We start from the raw sequence: 16,270 nt of genomic DNA, 5'->3' as shown, positions 1-16,270 counted from the left end.
TATTCTAGGAAGGTAAGCCTGTTGGATGGATTCAACTCCGATGGTCCTGCTGGGCAAGCTGATTTTTGAGTCATGGATTTCGGTTCAGTCTTCTTAATATCTCCATCCAAAGCTGAGAATGACAACAGCTCTCCCCCACCGCCTTCTGCCAGTGGTCAAAGTCAAGCAGGAGCAAATGTTGCAGAACTCGTGGTTGCACGTGGGTTTGCTACCGTAATCAGACACTGAGGTTTTGAGGAGCGTCGAACTATTATGATGCTTTTCTGGCAGCTGAGCCACGCGCCATTAGTGGAAAGAAAGGGATTCATTCCGCTAAGGATCCTCCGGTGGTGCACATTTTTGATCTAACAACAGTATGGAGCTTTCCTATTTGGAGATATTTATGCGTACCTCTGTATGATTGCTACCGTAATCAGACACCGAAATTTTGAGGAGTACTCTAACTATTATGATGCTTTGCTGGCAGCTGAGTCATGCGCCATTAGAGGAAAGAAAGGGATTCATTCCGCCAAGGATCCTCCAGCGATGCACATTACTGATCTAACAACAGTATGGAGCTTTCCTGTTTGGAGATATTTATGTATGTACCTCTGTACGGTTGCTACCGTAATCAGATGCCGAGATTTTGAGGAGCGCTCGAACTATTATGATGCTTTGCTGGCAGCTGAGTCAAGCACCATTAGTGGAAAGAAAGGGATTCGTTCCGCCAAGTCCTTCGGTGATGCACGTTACTGATCTAACAACAGTATGGAGCTTTCCTGTTTGGAGATATTTATATATGTGTCTCTGCATGATTAGCTATTTACATATATGTTCACGCGACATCTGGTCTCCATTTACACCCTTCAAAACCTTTAGTTCTTGCTCATACACCTTATTACTTCCAAAAATTCTCCAATTTTTGCACCATTCTAACAAAAGCCAACTTTCACCATGCATTTATGACTCCTAACTTGATATGAGAATTCTGAATTTATTGAGGTATATACGCAAATAGATGATTTTCCAGGGATACATATGCTTGTAAAGACAAGATCCCCTAGAGCTCTTTTTGGTGTTTTCTAGTAAAATTGATCTTCTCAGTGTAGTGATACTAACATCTTATTTTATCTAGTCATCAGCAAAGAAAGCAAAAGACTTCTTGCCATTTTTTTGTTAAAAGTCTCCTAGCTGTTGTGGAACACGTCCTAAGTGGCCATGTTGATCCCAAAGGATACATGGACCATTGCCTTTTCCTTTTCTGGTGTTAAGTGCCTTGGTAGGGATGAGCCCTTTCGCACGAAGCAACTACTCTAATGAGAAGGAAGGTTCTTCAGAGGGATGTCGAGGTGCTTACTTAAACTTCTGTAAATAATAGTACTGAGAAAAATACCATCATTTTCAATGAAAGATTTAATTAGTCAAATTATGTAATGAGTAAGAGACAGAGAGTAGCAAAATAGTAAAAAATAGAAATGGTATAGGATGAAGATGCGCACAATCTGAGTAGCAAAATAGTAAAAAATAGAAATGGTATAGGATGAAGATGCGCACAATCTAAACAAACATCATCTCCAATTAGACATTGTGCATTTTATAACTATACTCTGTACTCGGTACTCTCACATGTTATGCAACTTCGGACACAGATTGAAGTGGAGACGGTGGACAGGACAGGAACTTTCTTAGGTTCTCTTCGTGAATCAAAGACCAATATGGCTGTAACTCTTTTGGAAGCGGGACTTGAATATGATTCAGACGTCTTTTGGAGTAGAAAGGATCCCAGACTCTCGACTCCTTGTGCAGGCTGAACAATCTGCAAAAAATAAGAAATTGAAAATAAGCAGCAGTAAGACCTAGTTTGGTGATGTAGTGGCTAAAAGCAGAACTTTCATACTATGGAAGGTCAATAAAAAAGAAAAATCCAAAATTTTCAATCTTCCCTCCTTTTTTAGTTTAAAATTGCAGTAGCAATCGCCACCGGAGAAGTATGTAACCACATGCTTTTCTGGTGGCGGTTTCTGCTACAATTTAGAACATTGGAGGAGGAAAGATTGGAATCTTTTGAATTTTTTAAGCCTTTTAAAGTATAAAAATGATGCTTTGGAAAGTGCAGTTCTTAAAAAAAAATGTAACTATAAATCTCTTTCCAGTTTATCATGCTTCATCTTTTCTCGAGATAATCTCTACCCTTTATTCATATAGGTATGTTGAGGGCCAAGTACACAATGGTTCCAACACTGAAAACAAGCAGAATAAAGTTTTAAAGGTACCTGCTGCTGCTAAAATTAATTTGCATTTGTGTCTTGTTGTGACTAGTTGATACATTTTCTTTCTTTTCTTTCCTTTTTTTTTTTCCTCCAGGTTGTGGTTACTGAGGTCCTTGGCAGTGCCAATTTTTATGTCCAAACAGTGGGCAATCAAAAATTAGCTGCTATTGAGCAGCAGCTTGCTTCGCTAAGTGTTAACAGTAATTGGCGCTTTTAATCCTGCGAAGGGTGATATAGTTCTTTCTCAGTTCTCTCTTGATAATTCTTGGAACAGAGCTATGGTAAGCATCAACATCATTGTGATTCTCTATGCATTCATTAGTGAATAATTTTGGAAAGAAACTTTCATTATTTCAGAACTCCATTATTTCTTTCTACGTTTTAGCTAAGTAATTCTTATTAACTTCATTTCGGCAATTGAAATGTTTCCTTTTTCGCTCTTATATATTGGGTTAATTAATTTGCAACTAAATTAGAGGATATGGTGATATTCCTTGTATTTAGGGGGAATTAGAAAAGTAATGAGTATTTAGATTGTTTAGTTCTTTCTAATTCCCTTGTAGTTATCATGACAATAATTATCAGTTCAGAGGGCCAGCTAAAATTTCTTTAGATTAGCAATTAAAAGTTTGCCTTGTAAATTGCACCAAGGGGTCACCTTACCAGTGGTCTGTATTCAATTAATCTTCCTCTCCCTTCTTTCTCTTCTTTTCACAGTTGCGGCAACTGGCCTCACCTAGGATATAGCAGTGATGGCCGTGTTGGACCCCTCATTCTCAAAGGTAGAGGCATATTGCTAAAGTGAAACATCTATTTCCTTCCATTGATGGTTCTCCTTAACTGGATCCCACCATATAAGTTATCAGCACTTCAGAACTTCTAATGTTCAGATCTTTAACTGAAACGACCCCTTTGTTGGAATCAGTATTGTTACTAAAACTATATATAATCGGTAACAATTTTTATTTCAGAAATTCGAAATCCTTCCACATATGTTTTAGATAGAAGTAACTATCACCTACATTGATTCAATTTGAAACTGGAGATGTGGAGTAGCTGCTGAATGATGAGCGTTTAGCTGCTTTAGTATTATGTAGTCAACTTTGATATTTCACGAAGGATTGCTTTGCATAATTTTATACATGCTTGTAATATACAGTTCAGTTACCTGCATTAGTTTTATTTTATCATGATTTTTTACCAATCCTTCAGTTATTTTCCTTTCATGTGCATTTTGAAGATTGTCGACGGACCTCAAGGGGCTATTCATTCACCAAATGACAAATTTGAGATTGTCTACATTGACTATGGGAATCAGGAAACGGTTCCCTACTGTCGCTTACGGTCTCTAGACTCAGTTTCTTCTGAGCCTGGTTTGGCCCAACTATGCAAACTAGCATACATAAAACTGCCAGATATAGAGGACGACTTTGGCTATGAAGCCATGGCTTATCTGAGCGGCGCACTTTAAAAGAGGTCCAAAGAGTGGAAGGCTATAGTTGAAGATAAATTTAGTTCAGGTGGGAAAGTTAAAAGGACGGGACTAGAATAGTTTTTGCCTAATGCTTTAACTCTGGTAGATGAGGAAGATGATACTAGCATTAATGCGGCAATGCTGAAGGTTCGAGAACTGTCCCTATCCTTTGATTGCTTATTTATTTATATCTTGCAATATTTACAGCAACATTATGTAATTACAATTATATGCTTCAAAATCCAAGTTTTCGTGAATGCCCTGCAAAAAAATTAATTTCTTGTACTTAAAAATTAGTTGAAATTTCATGTATGTCATTTTTGTAAGAAAACGAACCTTCAAGGATATATAAGCAAAAGTTTTGCAGGAATATAAACAAAATTCATGATTTTGCAAGAATGTATATTGAAGTCTCTTTGATCTGAATATTGTTGTTGTTTCAGAGCTTGACCTGCAATACTATTTGTACCCATTTGAATCACATAGACTTGAATATTATATAAAAATTTTAGGTATGTTGGTTTGATTTTGTTGTAACCTTGCAGGAAGGACTTGCTAAGTTAGAAACAAGGAAGAGATGGACCAGTAGAGAGAAAAAGGCAGCTCTCAAAAGTCTCAAAGAGTTCCAAGAAAAAGCTAAAAAGGAGAGGTTGAATATCTGGCAATATGGTGATGTCCCATCAGATGATGAAGATGCAGCTCCACCAGTGAGGAAAGCTGGTGGCCGTCGATAGACAACACTTCAAAACCAAAATCAGTGGTAAAACTCGTTTTTAGGCATGATGAATTAATATAGAAGAGTAATTGAGGAAGTGGGAACTTGGATAGCTATTTTCCTCTATTTTCCTTTGTTTTCTTTCTTCTTCATTTCATTTTTCAAAGTGGCATTAGTTTTTCACATATCCAAATAAGTCCACTCCCTAATGCCTGCCACAGAGAAATACCATAACCGGTGACTCTAGGTCCTTTATTGTCCTTCAATTTAGTTTTCAGTTATTATTGAGAAAACATTAGTAAATTTTGTTACATTCAATTTGATAGTACTTTTGACTGAATGAATCATAATTATAATTCTGGTGCATTTCCTAGTTTATTCAGCAACAGAAATGTGTCCTTTTGGTTTTATTTTAGATGCAACTATATTCCATAATTTTGGGATGAACTATCTGGTTTGTAGTTTGTATTAGTAGTGTTTTATTCCCCAAGTTACGTCTCTGGTATAAATTGTAATTCAAGTAAGATTATGCATTTTTAATTAATACTAAAGCTGCAATTCAAATTATCACTTGGATCTCTACTGCTCCATTTATTCTAGATACTATTTAGTATTTACATTGGTCTTCTATATCACCATTGTAGCAAAGATATCATGACACATAATTCAACAAAAACTTTTCTATGGGCTTTTTTTTGCATTTGGCACTGTCAATTTTTTTTTTTCACAAATAGCCTCATCAAATTTATAATTACAAATTTGACCCTATCCCCACCACGCAGGCACCACATTAGTATCAGGCAAGTCGGAGGGGCGTTAAGTTGAACACGGTGAATGGTTCACCATGTTCCGTACTTTTTTCTTTTTTTTTTTTTTTTCAGACACGGTGAACCATTCATCGTGTTTAGACACGGTGAATGGATTACCGTGTTCAACTTATTCCAACACCTCTCCTTGCTTGTGTGGCGCTTACGTGACATTTGCATGGTAGGGATAAAGCCAAAATTGTAATTATAAATTTGGTGGGGTTATTTGTGAAAATAAATTTTTTGAGGGGGCCAAATGCAAAAAAAACCCCTTTTCTGAACTTCAATTTGGAAACAGCCAATCACATTACAGTTGAATGTTCTTTCGGTTAATAAGTACACTTCCCTTAGCTTTATTACTGCCTTTCAGTTTAATTCTGCAATTTCGTCTATTTAAGTTATATATTGTCTTTAGTAGCTTTCAATATTGTCGTTTAAGTAACTAATCAAGTTTTAAGTGGAGTTTGATAATACGGGGCATTGTTTCCTGATAAGTGAAATATTATTATTTAGTTCTTTTTAAAGTCTCTAGTAGCTTTCAATATCATCTTGTAGGTAGCTAATTGAGTGTTAAGTGCTGTTTAAAGCGACAAGGCATCCGGTAAGTAAAATATTGTTGCTCATTTTGGTGGATAGGCAACTAAGACTACTATTTTTTAAAGGAGGATAATTGTTTATGTAAGTGGTGCTTCTTTTAGAAACTTGTAGAGTAAACATCTGAAGAGTCTATGAATAGAATAAATATCTTAAGGGAATATCAAAACAATGTAATATTTTTTGTTTTTGCAGTGGAGGTGTTCTGGCTTGCTTGGCATCAGGCCTAACCTGTAGTCATTTATGAGAGTTCAGATAATATTGATTCTTATTTAACTATTGTACACCGAAGTATATAGAAGGTACAAGCTTCTTGCTTTTTCATAATTATGGAAACACAAGGAGTTTCTTTTTAACTTAAAGATTTCTAGCTTATTTACATGTAGGTTTTTCATGTTTTTTGTCATTTTATAAGCTATATCTTAATAGCCATATTTCACCCTGAAATTCAGTTCTATTAATTTCTCAAAATTCAGCAATAATGGACTTGTTCTTCCACCCCCCACAAAAAAAAGCTTTTACTGTCCTTTCCCACACTGTCAACTAGGTACCATCCCCACATCCCCACTTTTAAGATCTCTACAGAGGTTCCTTCTGTATCTTTCTTTAAGAGGTTAAACCCAGCCATATGTTAATCCCACATTCCTTGCTCCTCTTTTAAATTCTGTATACTCTTGTTTCTTCATTGTATTAAAGAATTGATAGAATGTTCAAAGATCTCTCACAAACAGAGAGTTACCAGAAAACATGCATATATCGAGCATCTATAAATGGAAAAAGTTACACTCAAAAGCTTATACCCTAGTCCAAAACAAAAGGCACTATTTTCCTTTTCTTGTTTTTTATTCTTTTTCTTTTCTTTTCTTTTTTTTCTCTCCTCCACAGTATAGTATTTCTATTCCATCTAATCTCGTGAGATCTACCCTACTGATCTCATAATCAATACCCTAAATACTCCTATCAAGCATATCTTGGTAGCTCTTCAATGAATCCTGTTTCTGTAATCTCATCTGTTTATGAATCTTCCTTATGAACATGTCAGCTACGTGGTCGATCTCGTCCTCGAGGTTGAACTCCTGTCGCGAGTTCCTTACCAACTCTATGACCGAACCCGTGCTCTCTACAAGTCCATAATCTTCTTCGTCCTCATCATCCAAATCGAATAGGGAATGCGTGAGGTCGGGTGAGTCATAATCATCGTCGTCGTCTTCTTCAATGTAGTCGACAAATTTTAACTCCTCATAATCAGCTTTCCTTTCGTCTATCGATGAATTACGGAGCACGATTGCCTTGTTGTTGTTTTCATTCGTAGGGCCGCTTAACCTTACTTTGTCTTGGCTCATCAGTGCATGGATCTTGTGAGAGATTGTGCTCATCATCACCTTCTTGTTCCGCAAAAAGCCTAAGATCATGAGCCTTGTCTTAAGGGCCGCCGTTTTGTTCTTCACCGCCATCGTCCTGGCCTTCACGACAGCCGTGATGAGAGTGACTATTTGCTTCAAGAATGTGGAGGCCTTGTTCTTCATCTTTGACAAGATGGAAATGGATGATGTTAGCAAGGGAAAAGATGAGGGAAGAAACAATTCAACCAAGAGTGAAGAGGTGTGATGTTTTGGCATGGAGTAGTGAACAAAGTGTTTGTGGGCCAACACAATATTGAGACTGATTTTTGAGTTGAATTTGTTGAGGTAAATTTTGAGATGATAACAAGTAAGAAGAAGAAGAAGAAGAAGAAGAAGAAGAAGAAGAAGGGAAGGTTGTTGATTTGGCATGGGATTTGCCTTGAGGATTCTGATAGGTATTTATAGAGGATAGAAGGGTGGGTTTTGGTTCTAAATTATGGTGGGAGTAGAGGGAGAGAAGTAACTCAAAGCTAGGTGGAGCAGGCACTAATAAAAGGTGAGTGTGAAAGCAAATGTTATTTAGGCAAAGCAAAAAAAAAAATCATGACAAAAAGGAAACAACCAGGAAGTGAAATTAGGTAGGGTGTGATAGGTTGCAACTCAAAAAGCCTTGGAATTATTAAATACTTGGGAGCTCAAGAGAGTTGTTTCTTTCTTTTTCTTTTTTTTTTTCCCTTCTGGTTAATATACATGGGAACAAGAGCCCCACTTCTACAAGCTTGATGTTTTGATTATGTTCACAAGTTGTTGGTGTTTTCCTTCATTTCCTCGGTTCCTTGATATATTCTCCCTCACACTCCCCCTACCTTCTAAGTTTGGAGCTTCCCTGGAACTTATTGCTTCTTGGTTACAGCTAGCAACTCTTATCTTTTGCACCGTACTGATTTCTTTGCAAGTTTCCTACTTTGGTCCCCTGCTTCATGTTCATTTTTCTTTCTAGGCTTTAAAAGTTAGGCACTAGCTGCTGAGATATCTAGTACCAAGTCATTGATGTTTAACCAACTAAAGCACAGTTAGCAAAATCCAGACGTGTAAATCTGTCGAGAAAATAGGAATACGCGAAGACTTCGTTCATTCAGCACAGCAGATACAATGATCTTCTTGCATCAGCTTTTGCTTGATGTTTCGTAAAGTAGCACATTAGTGTTAAAGATAGTATTTCTTCTGAGTCTGACTAAGGTATGCTTTCAAGCTATTAGGGCAGCACTATATTCGAAATTTCGTCGCTTCATATAATAGCTCAATAAACAATATGAAAAAGTGAATCAGAGGTTTCGTCGTCGTTCGCAACATGTAAGAAGGTGGGTCTTCCACTGCTTAGCAGGTAATTATGGTAGTAGTGCTCATAAAAGATCTTTTCTTGTCCCATAGTTTGAGAAAACCACATACAATTACCCCAGGTTTTGAAAATAGGGACAGATTATTCACAGTAGTGTTAGGAGAAAGAATGAATAGTTTGCACAAGCTTATTGTAAAGTAAAAGGTGAATAGTTTGCACAAGCTTATTGTAAAGTAAAAGGAAACAATGAGCTTTCTAGTTGTCACAGTCACATGGTGGTCCATTTAAAAAGAAAAGAATGGAAAAGAAGAGCAAGTTGGCCAAGTTTAATTGTTAATTTGAAAATTAATTAGAATATTTGGCTGTAAAGTATAGTAAGAAACAAAACATTTTGCCTTGTTTATCTCTAACATTTTTCCCCAACAGACTTTTGGGATTCCCTGAAACCAAATTGCAGTTAATAAGTGGATCTTCAAAGATCTCATCTGATATAATAACAGGCCTCACTATGCCTTGTTCCTATTAAAATAATAATAGTAATAATAGAGTAACGTGAGTTACATGTCAAATAATTGGCGGTTTAGACTAAATTACCTATGTTTATTATCTCTAATTAAAGCAGTGTTCAGTACTGATCAATTGGTGCAGAAATAAAAGACTTATTTATATCTTTCTTCAATCTTACGATTTATGTTCATGCCTTTCTTGCCCATGAAGATAGTTTGCTTTACCACATACTTTGTTCTAAGATTCAGTTACTTCCGCATCTAAGTTAAGCATTAGGCCAATATTGTTCTTATGTAAGTTAAATTACTGATGGGAGACTCATTTTAATGTGTCATCGACGTGATTTTACTAAAGATCAAGAATTTAGGGTACTTAAAAACTCTTGTAACAGAGATCTCGTGTGTGTTTAGACACAAAACTAACATACTATGCTGTGGGGATCAGTAAGATCGAGTTTAACCGAGTCTTTTTTAAAGTGTTTCTGATATCTGTATGATAAGATGTAAACTTATAACGAATCTAACTCACCTTTGTATAGCATGTATGGCTCTAACAAAGTTCCCCATCTCTGCCAAAAGCTAGGGCCCAAACATTAATTGAGTGGAAACACATATATAGAGTAATTAATTATCAGGGATAATTGAAGCCAATTAGTATGGTTGAATTATGAATATGTGAGACCACTTTTTTGTTGCCTTTATTAGGATATATATATATTTTGGTCACGACCTTAATTAATTACCAGCCCATGATGTTAATTTTATTCTCAAATGTGAAAGGTGAATGATGTTGGTTTTTATTTATTTAATGCTTCCACCATGCACTTAATACTAACCAAAGAGATTGATTTAATTAGGAGATAGCCTGTGATTTTTTTTTTTTTTTTTTTGAGAGATAGGTAGCACGCTACCCGCTTCGTTTATTTCATTTAGAAATAAACTTATCTAGAAATGTGAATCAACTAGGATTCGAACTTGGATCTTGGGTACCAACCATCAAGCCCTTTGCCGCTTGCTCTAGGGACGGTCGGTTTTCGTTAATCGTCTTCAGGGATGCAACACGAGGACTTCCCAGGTGGTCGGTTTTCGTTAATCCTCTTTAGGGTACCAACCATCAAGCCTGTGAATAATTTTGACATCACTTCTCATGTACATATATATATATATATATATAGAGAGAGAGAGAGAGAGAGAGAGAGAGAGAGAGAGAGAGAGAGAGAGAGAGAGAGAGAGAGAGAGAGAGAGAGAGAGAGAGAGAGAGAGATTAATTTGAGGATGTGAAGCGCGTGGAAATGAAAGGTAGGTTAGAGGTGATTGAAGTTTGATATTATAAACATCTTTTCCTTGCATTAGAATTCACATTTCTAATTAGGAACCTCTTTTGGGGGCACTGGGAGTGAATCTTCCATCGTAGTATTTTTATTGACCATACCATTGGATCCTTGAACCGCCCTTTGGATCAAAAAGGCTTTAGATGAATATATCTAGGAATACGACGTAGCATGTAAGAAAAAGTCTAGTAATACTGATCTTAATTTTTCATTTTTTTTTTTTTGAGAGAGAGAGAGGGAATGCATGGTAACATGCTATTGTTTTATTCATTTTTTTTTGTTAAAAAATAAATTTAGTTCAAAATATGAAACAATTAAGCTTCGAACTTGAAGTATCGGGTGCCAACTATCAAATTTATTGTTACTTGTGCCAAAGACTTTAAGTAACATTGATCTTAATTGATCAACCAAGTAGTACGGTGGTAGAAGGATACTTGCATAGAGCTATGCAAAAGTGTAGCAACATGCATGTAGGTCCTCCTCAGTTGCCTAGCTAGTTAAAGAGAGATCGAAGAAGTAAAGTATTAGAATATCATATGGAGCATGAGTCTCATGTAGCATAGGTATAAATCAAGATCACGTTTTGCATCACAAACCCATGTTTTTAGCCCATTCTTCCGCATGCAACTTTAAAAAGTTGTAACACACGCTCCCGTTGATTAAAAAGCTAAAGTTTGTGCCATTGATTCTTTATGAGCTATATATATGCTTGCCTTCGCATGCAGCCACCCCCATATAAAGGAGTACTTCAAAAAGAAAAAAAAAGAAAAGAAAAGGGTAAAGATGATCATGAAAAAGCAAAAGTGTTGCCTATTATAATAAGCACAATGTATGTTAACGTTCTACAAAGGTTTATATTAAACTGGTAATCGATCGACGTACACATATAATCGATTGTGGCGTTTAGTTCTAAGTCGCTTTTATAAATTTGAGTTTTAAACAGTAACTAAATTGTCTATGGTGTGGATCTCTTTCGTGCTAATGGCACATATATAGAAACTTTAGCCCTCTAATTATGGCACTTAGATTATGCATTAATTAATTCATACGCGCGTATTAATTATTTAATTTAATTACTATGTGTGTATATATATTAGATTACATCATGGTTGGTTCAAGATGATGTTGAGGAGATTGGAACTAGGATACACCATTAACAAGTGAGCATCTTCTATTGCTTCCCTTAATTAATTAATTAATCGGGCCACTTCTTTTCTTTTCTTTTTCTTTTTCTTTTTTTTTTTTAACTTTAGAACAAGTATATAAATAGTGCAATTAATTTTCTAAAGGTTCTTCTTTCTTTCCTACATAATGGCCCTTAATTAACTAAGGTCCATTTTACATGAGTGAGACAGCTCCCTCCAGTGTGAACGTATGATGACTAGTTAGAGTATCATTCAATATAAATTTCAAACATGAAATATATGGTTAGGTAACTTTGACCTCCAATTTTGTTTGGTTGTGTAATTTCTAACAATATAATAGAAAATTCTAGCTTAGCTAGGGCCACCTAACCACTATTGGATGAAAAAAATTGAGACTTAAGCACATAGAGAGAGAGAGAGAGAGAGAGAGAGAGAGAGAGAGATAGAGTATATATGCTAGTTTTTTTTTTTTTTTGGAGCACATAGAGATATATGCTTTTTTTATAATTTTTTTATTATGATTATTATCTTACCTGAATTAGTGTGATTTTTACATTGTGTTACAACTTATGAAAACAATTGTAATATATTTTTTTTCTTTATCATATTTTTTCACCGTAAGAAATGTATTTTAGTGACATTTCAAACCGTTTAGTTATCAGCCCGAACAGTAGAAGAGACTAATGTATTTGTAGCCCGTGTGTACTTGAGCGCCATGTTCACAACAGTTTTTTAAAATGACAGGGAATCTAAATCAGCAGTAAGTTGTATAACAGGAAGATCTAAGTTAATTTAATGCTATATAAAAATTATATATATATATATATATATATATATATATATATATATATAGTTTCTGAAATTAATATTCACTTGCATGATAGCTTCTCGCAGGATTCTCGAAAAATGTGAATTTGAATCCTTGCTGCTGGGATTTGAATTTTCAAACGGTCGACTTCGAGCCCCTCTCTCACTTTATATCCTTGTCTATTTCTCTTTTGCTGAGACGCGGAGCTGCAGCGGTTGCGCTGGCCTTTTCAGAAAAGTAGCAGTCCCCCGTACGTCCCCACCACCACCTTCCTCTCTCTATGTGTCTCTGTCTGTGTGTGAAGCTTTTATCCTATTTTAATTATTTGGGTTGTTGATCAATTAAATATTGTTCTTAATCTTTAGTACTATATATTATGTTCTTAACTAATATTTATTGATTGCATTAATTAAGCTTCTTCCATCAAATAATACGTTATTCTAGACCAAAAGCACTATTCAGTATTCCATGCATATTACATTAGCAACAATTTTTTATGTACGAAATGATCCTGCCGATGATAGATAAAATTATTCTATTCTATGTATAGAAATTTTCTGTGTATAAGAATATGCTAATATATATTATCGAATATATCTTTGGTGAATTGATATATATGATATACAAAATTTTAAGTGACTTATACATACAATCTGAATTGAGATCCATATATATATATATATATATATATATATATCAACAACATGTAAGATCCTAAAGCATTCATATCTAATTAATCTTTCAACTGAAGAGACCTAACTAAAACAACTAATAGTCTAAAGTACTCAATTATAAAAAGTAAATTAAAAATTACATAAAACTAACCAAAGACCCAACAGTGCAATTAATTAACCCAGTTAATTAATTAATTAATTAATTAATGATACATTAATGGCCTTCTCCTCCACCCCAACGCTCCCTAGATCTACCCTCCTCCTCGGCTCCTCCTCCTCTTATAAATAACACCTACCTCTCACCCTCTCCTTCCCCTTCTCATAAAGGGGCTCTCTCTCTCTTCTCTCTTCTCTGCGAGGTGTCTCGCCCACCTCACAGAGAAGAAGAATCAGAGGAAGAAGAAGAATAGGAAGACCAATTTAGAGAGCTTCTATTTAACAACAACAACTTTCCCACATCATACTGCGTACCTATATACATATATAATTATACATAAACATTTAGAATTTATCATGGAACTTCACTCCCCCACCGCGGCGAAGAAGCTATGGAGCTACCTCCGCGCCGTGTTCTTCATGATGCGCAAGGGCCTCGTATCCAACAAACGCAAACTCCTCATAGACATGAACCTCTTCATGAAGAGAGGCAACAAAATCCTCGGGAGGTCCCTCACCAACCTCATCTTCCACCACCACCACCACCACCACCACCACCACCCTCATTCTCAGCGGTCGCAGAGTATTGCGGCAACAACGATGACGATTATGCGCGAGTACGAGTTCTCCTGCAGCAACAGCCCCAATCCTGTTTTTTTCCGCGGGCGCCGCCACGCGTACTTCCCTTGCCTCAACGCAGTCGTAGAGGACGAGGAGGACAAACATTCGTGGCCTTGTGCTCCCGCGGCGCAGAAGAGAATTGAGTACTCGCCGCAGTCGTCGTCATCGTCGACGACGGCAACAACATCGCTGTTAGCGGAGGAGCTTTTCGCTCCCGGGGAGAGGCGCAGCCCCTCGCCGACATCGGTTCGGATTTCGGAGTACTACTCCGATGATGATGATGATGATGATGAGGAGGAGGAGGAGGAGGAGGAGGAGGAGGAGGTCAAAGATGGAGACAACGGGGAGGTCGACGACGAGGCGGAGGAGTTCATCAGGAGATTCTACGAGCAGTTGCGCGCACAGAGACGCATCGCCTTGTTTGAGTATCAGGAGGAGTACCAGCACATGCTCGCGAGAGGGACATAAATTACATCTATATATACATACCTACGTACGCTACGTACGTACGTACTATATATGTGCATATATCTATATATGCATGCATGCATGCGTGTTTATGTGTGCTTGTGTGTTATGATCCCTATGGTTTTGGATATTAGGGATTAATTGATCAGGGCTTGTTGATGTAATTTCTGTTTTTCTTTCTTTTTTTATTTTTACTGCATCATGGGCATTAATTCATCTATCCTATAATTAATGTATCTAAATATTGATATGTAGATGTCTGTTGGTATGATATATATAGTTAATTAGGAGGAGTACTATTGGTGATCAGTACTCCTAGAAATTTAATTGTGAGTTTAATTGTGTGGAGTGCTGGGTTGTATCTTTTTTTTGTTTTTGCGACACCCACCCATCATGTATCTATTTGTTAATTTGTATTGTCGAAATTAATAATAATTCTGTTTGCTGTAAAATATGTGTTGGCATTCACACACAGTCTCTCGATCTCTCTTTTTCAAATATCCCCTTCAAACACAACCACAAATATTACACATAAACAGGCACTTAATATTGTTATTATCTTTTTCAAGCCTCTAGTTTTTCTTTGTTGAGATTCTCTTCTTTATAATATAAGCTGAGTTATATATCCTGTTTCATTAATCAGATATATAATTGCTTGACGTAGTACTCTACATGTTTGCTCTCATCATCACATATATAGGTGTTTGGTGAGGGGGTGCTCTCAAAGTGATGCAATGTAACTTCCTAATAAATGGTTTTGGACTCTAGTTTAATGGGCGCAAATCATATTTCATGGAACCAAAATTTCGATTTTACAGGATTATATATAAAAATTGCTAGCTAGTAGTTTTGCAGGTGTGTTTACATATGTAACTTAATATTTCTTCAGAGTTTGGTCTTTTTTTCTTTGTGGGTCCAACATGTTTGGTTTGGTGGGGGTTGGAAACTTGGAGTGGTGAGCAAGTAATTCAAATCCATGCTTTTGGGCAGTGAATGAGTCTATTGTTAGAGAAGCACTTCTCCTCTGCTTGCTTTACAGGTTTTGCAATTGCCCACCTACGCAAGGCAGCTGATCCTCTCCAATTCCTGGCTGTGAAATTTCTATCTGACGCTATTTTTGCTTCTGCTTTCAGTTTTCATCACCAGCAACGAAAAAATTTAGCGAGTGTTCGATAAATTAGGAAAATAAGTTGTAACAGAAAAAATAACGAGATTCTGAGCTTTCAATTCAGAAGTTTCAAATCGTCACTATTGTAGAAAAAAACAGCTAAAGGCATTTTGATATTTCATTTTTTTCAATATATATCATATTTAGACAACACTTCATCAGGCGACACTTACAGCGAGATCGAATAAACAATAATTTTTTACATTACATCGGATTAGTCGAAGTAACCAATAGATTAAAGCCACATATCCGTTGTAAGAATTTCTTGCAACCATGGCCGGAGGAGAACTCTCACACGCATCTTTTGTTAAGGGAACAAACTTCCATGTTATATGCTGGAAACATCATTGTCGTTTGGTGGGCAATTGATTCCAAAAAAAAAAAGTTAGAAAATAGAAATTAAATAGAAAAGAAAAAAAAAAAGAAGGAAAAAACTTAGGCCAGCTGTTCGTGTTAGATGATGTGCAATTCGTTAGACCTAATGATTGTGTACAAAATTGCAGAATTATTCTTGCTATATTACTAAACTTCGAACTTGGGATCTCATGTACTAATTATCAAATTTTTTACCACCTGCACTAGGGACGATCATTATTACCATTTTTATACCAGTTAACGAACCAATTGTCTGGGATTAAGGTTGATAAAATTGGGGTACGTACGTACGCGACTTCGGATTGCCGAGAGATATGCCTGCAACTGGCGGAAGAGGTTCAACAAGTAATCAGAGCAATGATCTTTTACACCATTAATTAGCACTCATAGGCTAATTAAACAAATTAATGTTGAGTACCATGCTAGATAGGAGTAACATGCACTATGTTAGATCCGAAATGATCCAGAATAGCATCAGTGACACAAAAAAACTCGTCT

General features: G+C 36.3%; 2 protein-coding genes and 1 pseudogene across 2 annotated transcripts; 2 read left to right on the top strand and 1 right to left on the bottom strand.

Annotated features, from left to right (window-relative positions):
• On the top strand, positions 73 to 4,824 carry LOC109727963 (annotated as a pseudogene).
• On the bottom strand, positions 6,786 to 7,364 carry LOC109727884. Its single transcript, XM_020258123.1, has one exon. It carries the CDS (start codon positions 7,362 to 7,364, stop codon positions 6,786 to 6,788), a length of 579 nt encoding a protein of 192 aa, XP_020113712.1.
• LOC109713086 (histone-lysine N-methyltransferase Suv4-20-like) lies at positions 13,281 to 14,681 on the top strand. The gene has a single exon (XM_020237049.1). It carries the CDS (start codon positions 13,498 to 13,500, stop codon positions 14,227 to 14,229), a length of 732 nt encoding a protein of 243 aa, XP_020092638.1. The 5' UTR covers positions 13,281 to 13,497; the 3' UTR covers positions 14,230 to 14,681.

Source organism: Ananas comosus, linkage group 1, assembly GCF_001540865.1.
Source record: "Ananas comosus cultivar F153 linkage group 1, ASM154086v1, whole genome shotgun sequence".
In the NCBI taxonomy this organism is placed as follows: domain Eukaryota; kingdom Viridiplantae; phylum Streptophyta; class Magnoliopsida; order Poales; family Bromeliaceae; genus Ananas; species Ananas comosus.
Note: the sequence above shows the minus strand (reverse complement) of the source record. Positions and strands in the feature narration are given on the sequence as shown.

Excerpts from the sequence above, each read along its gene's own strand:
- LOC109727884 (XM_020258123.1), bottom strand. The coding sequence starts at position 7,364 with ATGAAGAACAAGGCCTCCACATTCTTGAAGCAAATAGTCACTCTCATC.
- LOC109713086 (XM_020237049.1), top strand. The coding sequence starts at position 13,498 with ATGGAACTTCACTCCCCCACCGCGGCGAAGAAGCTATGGAGCTACCTC.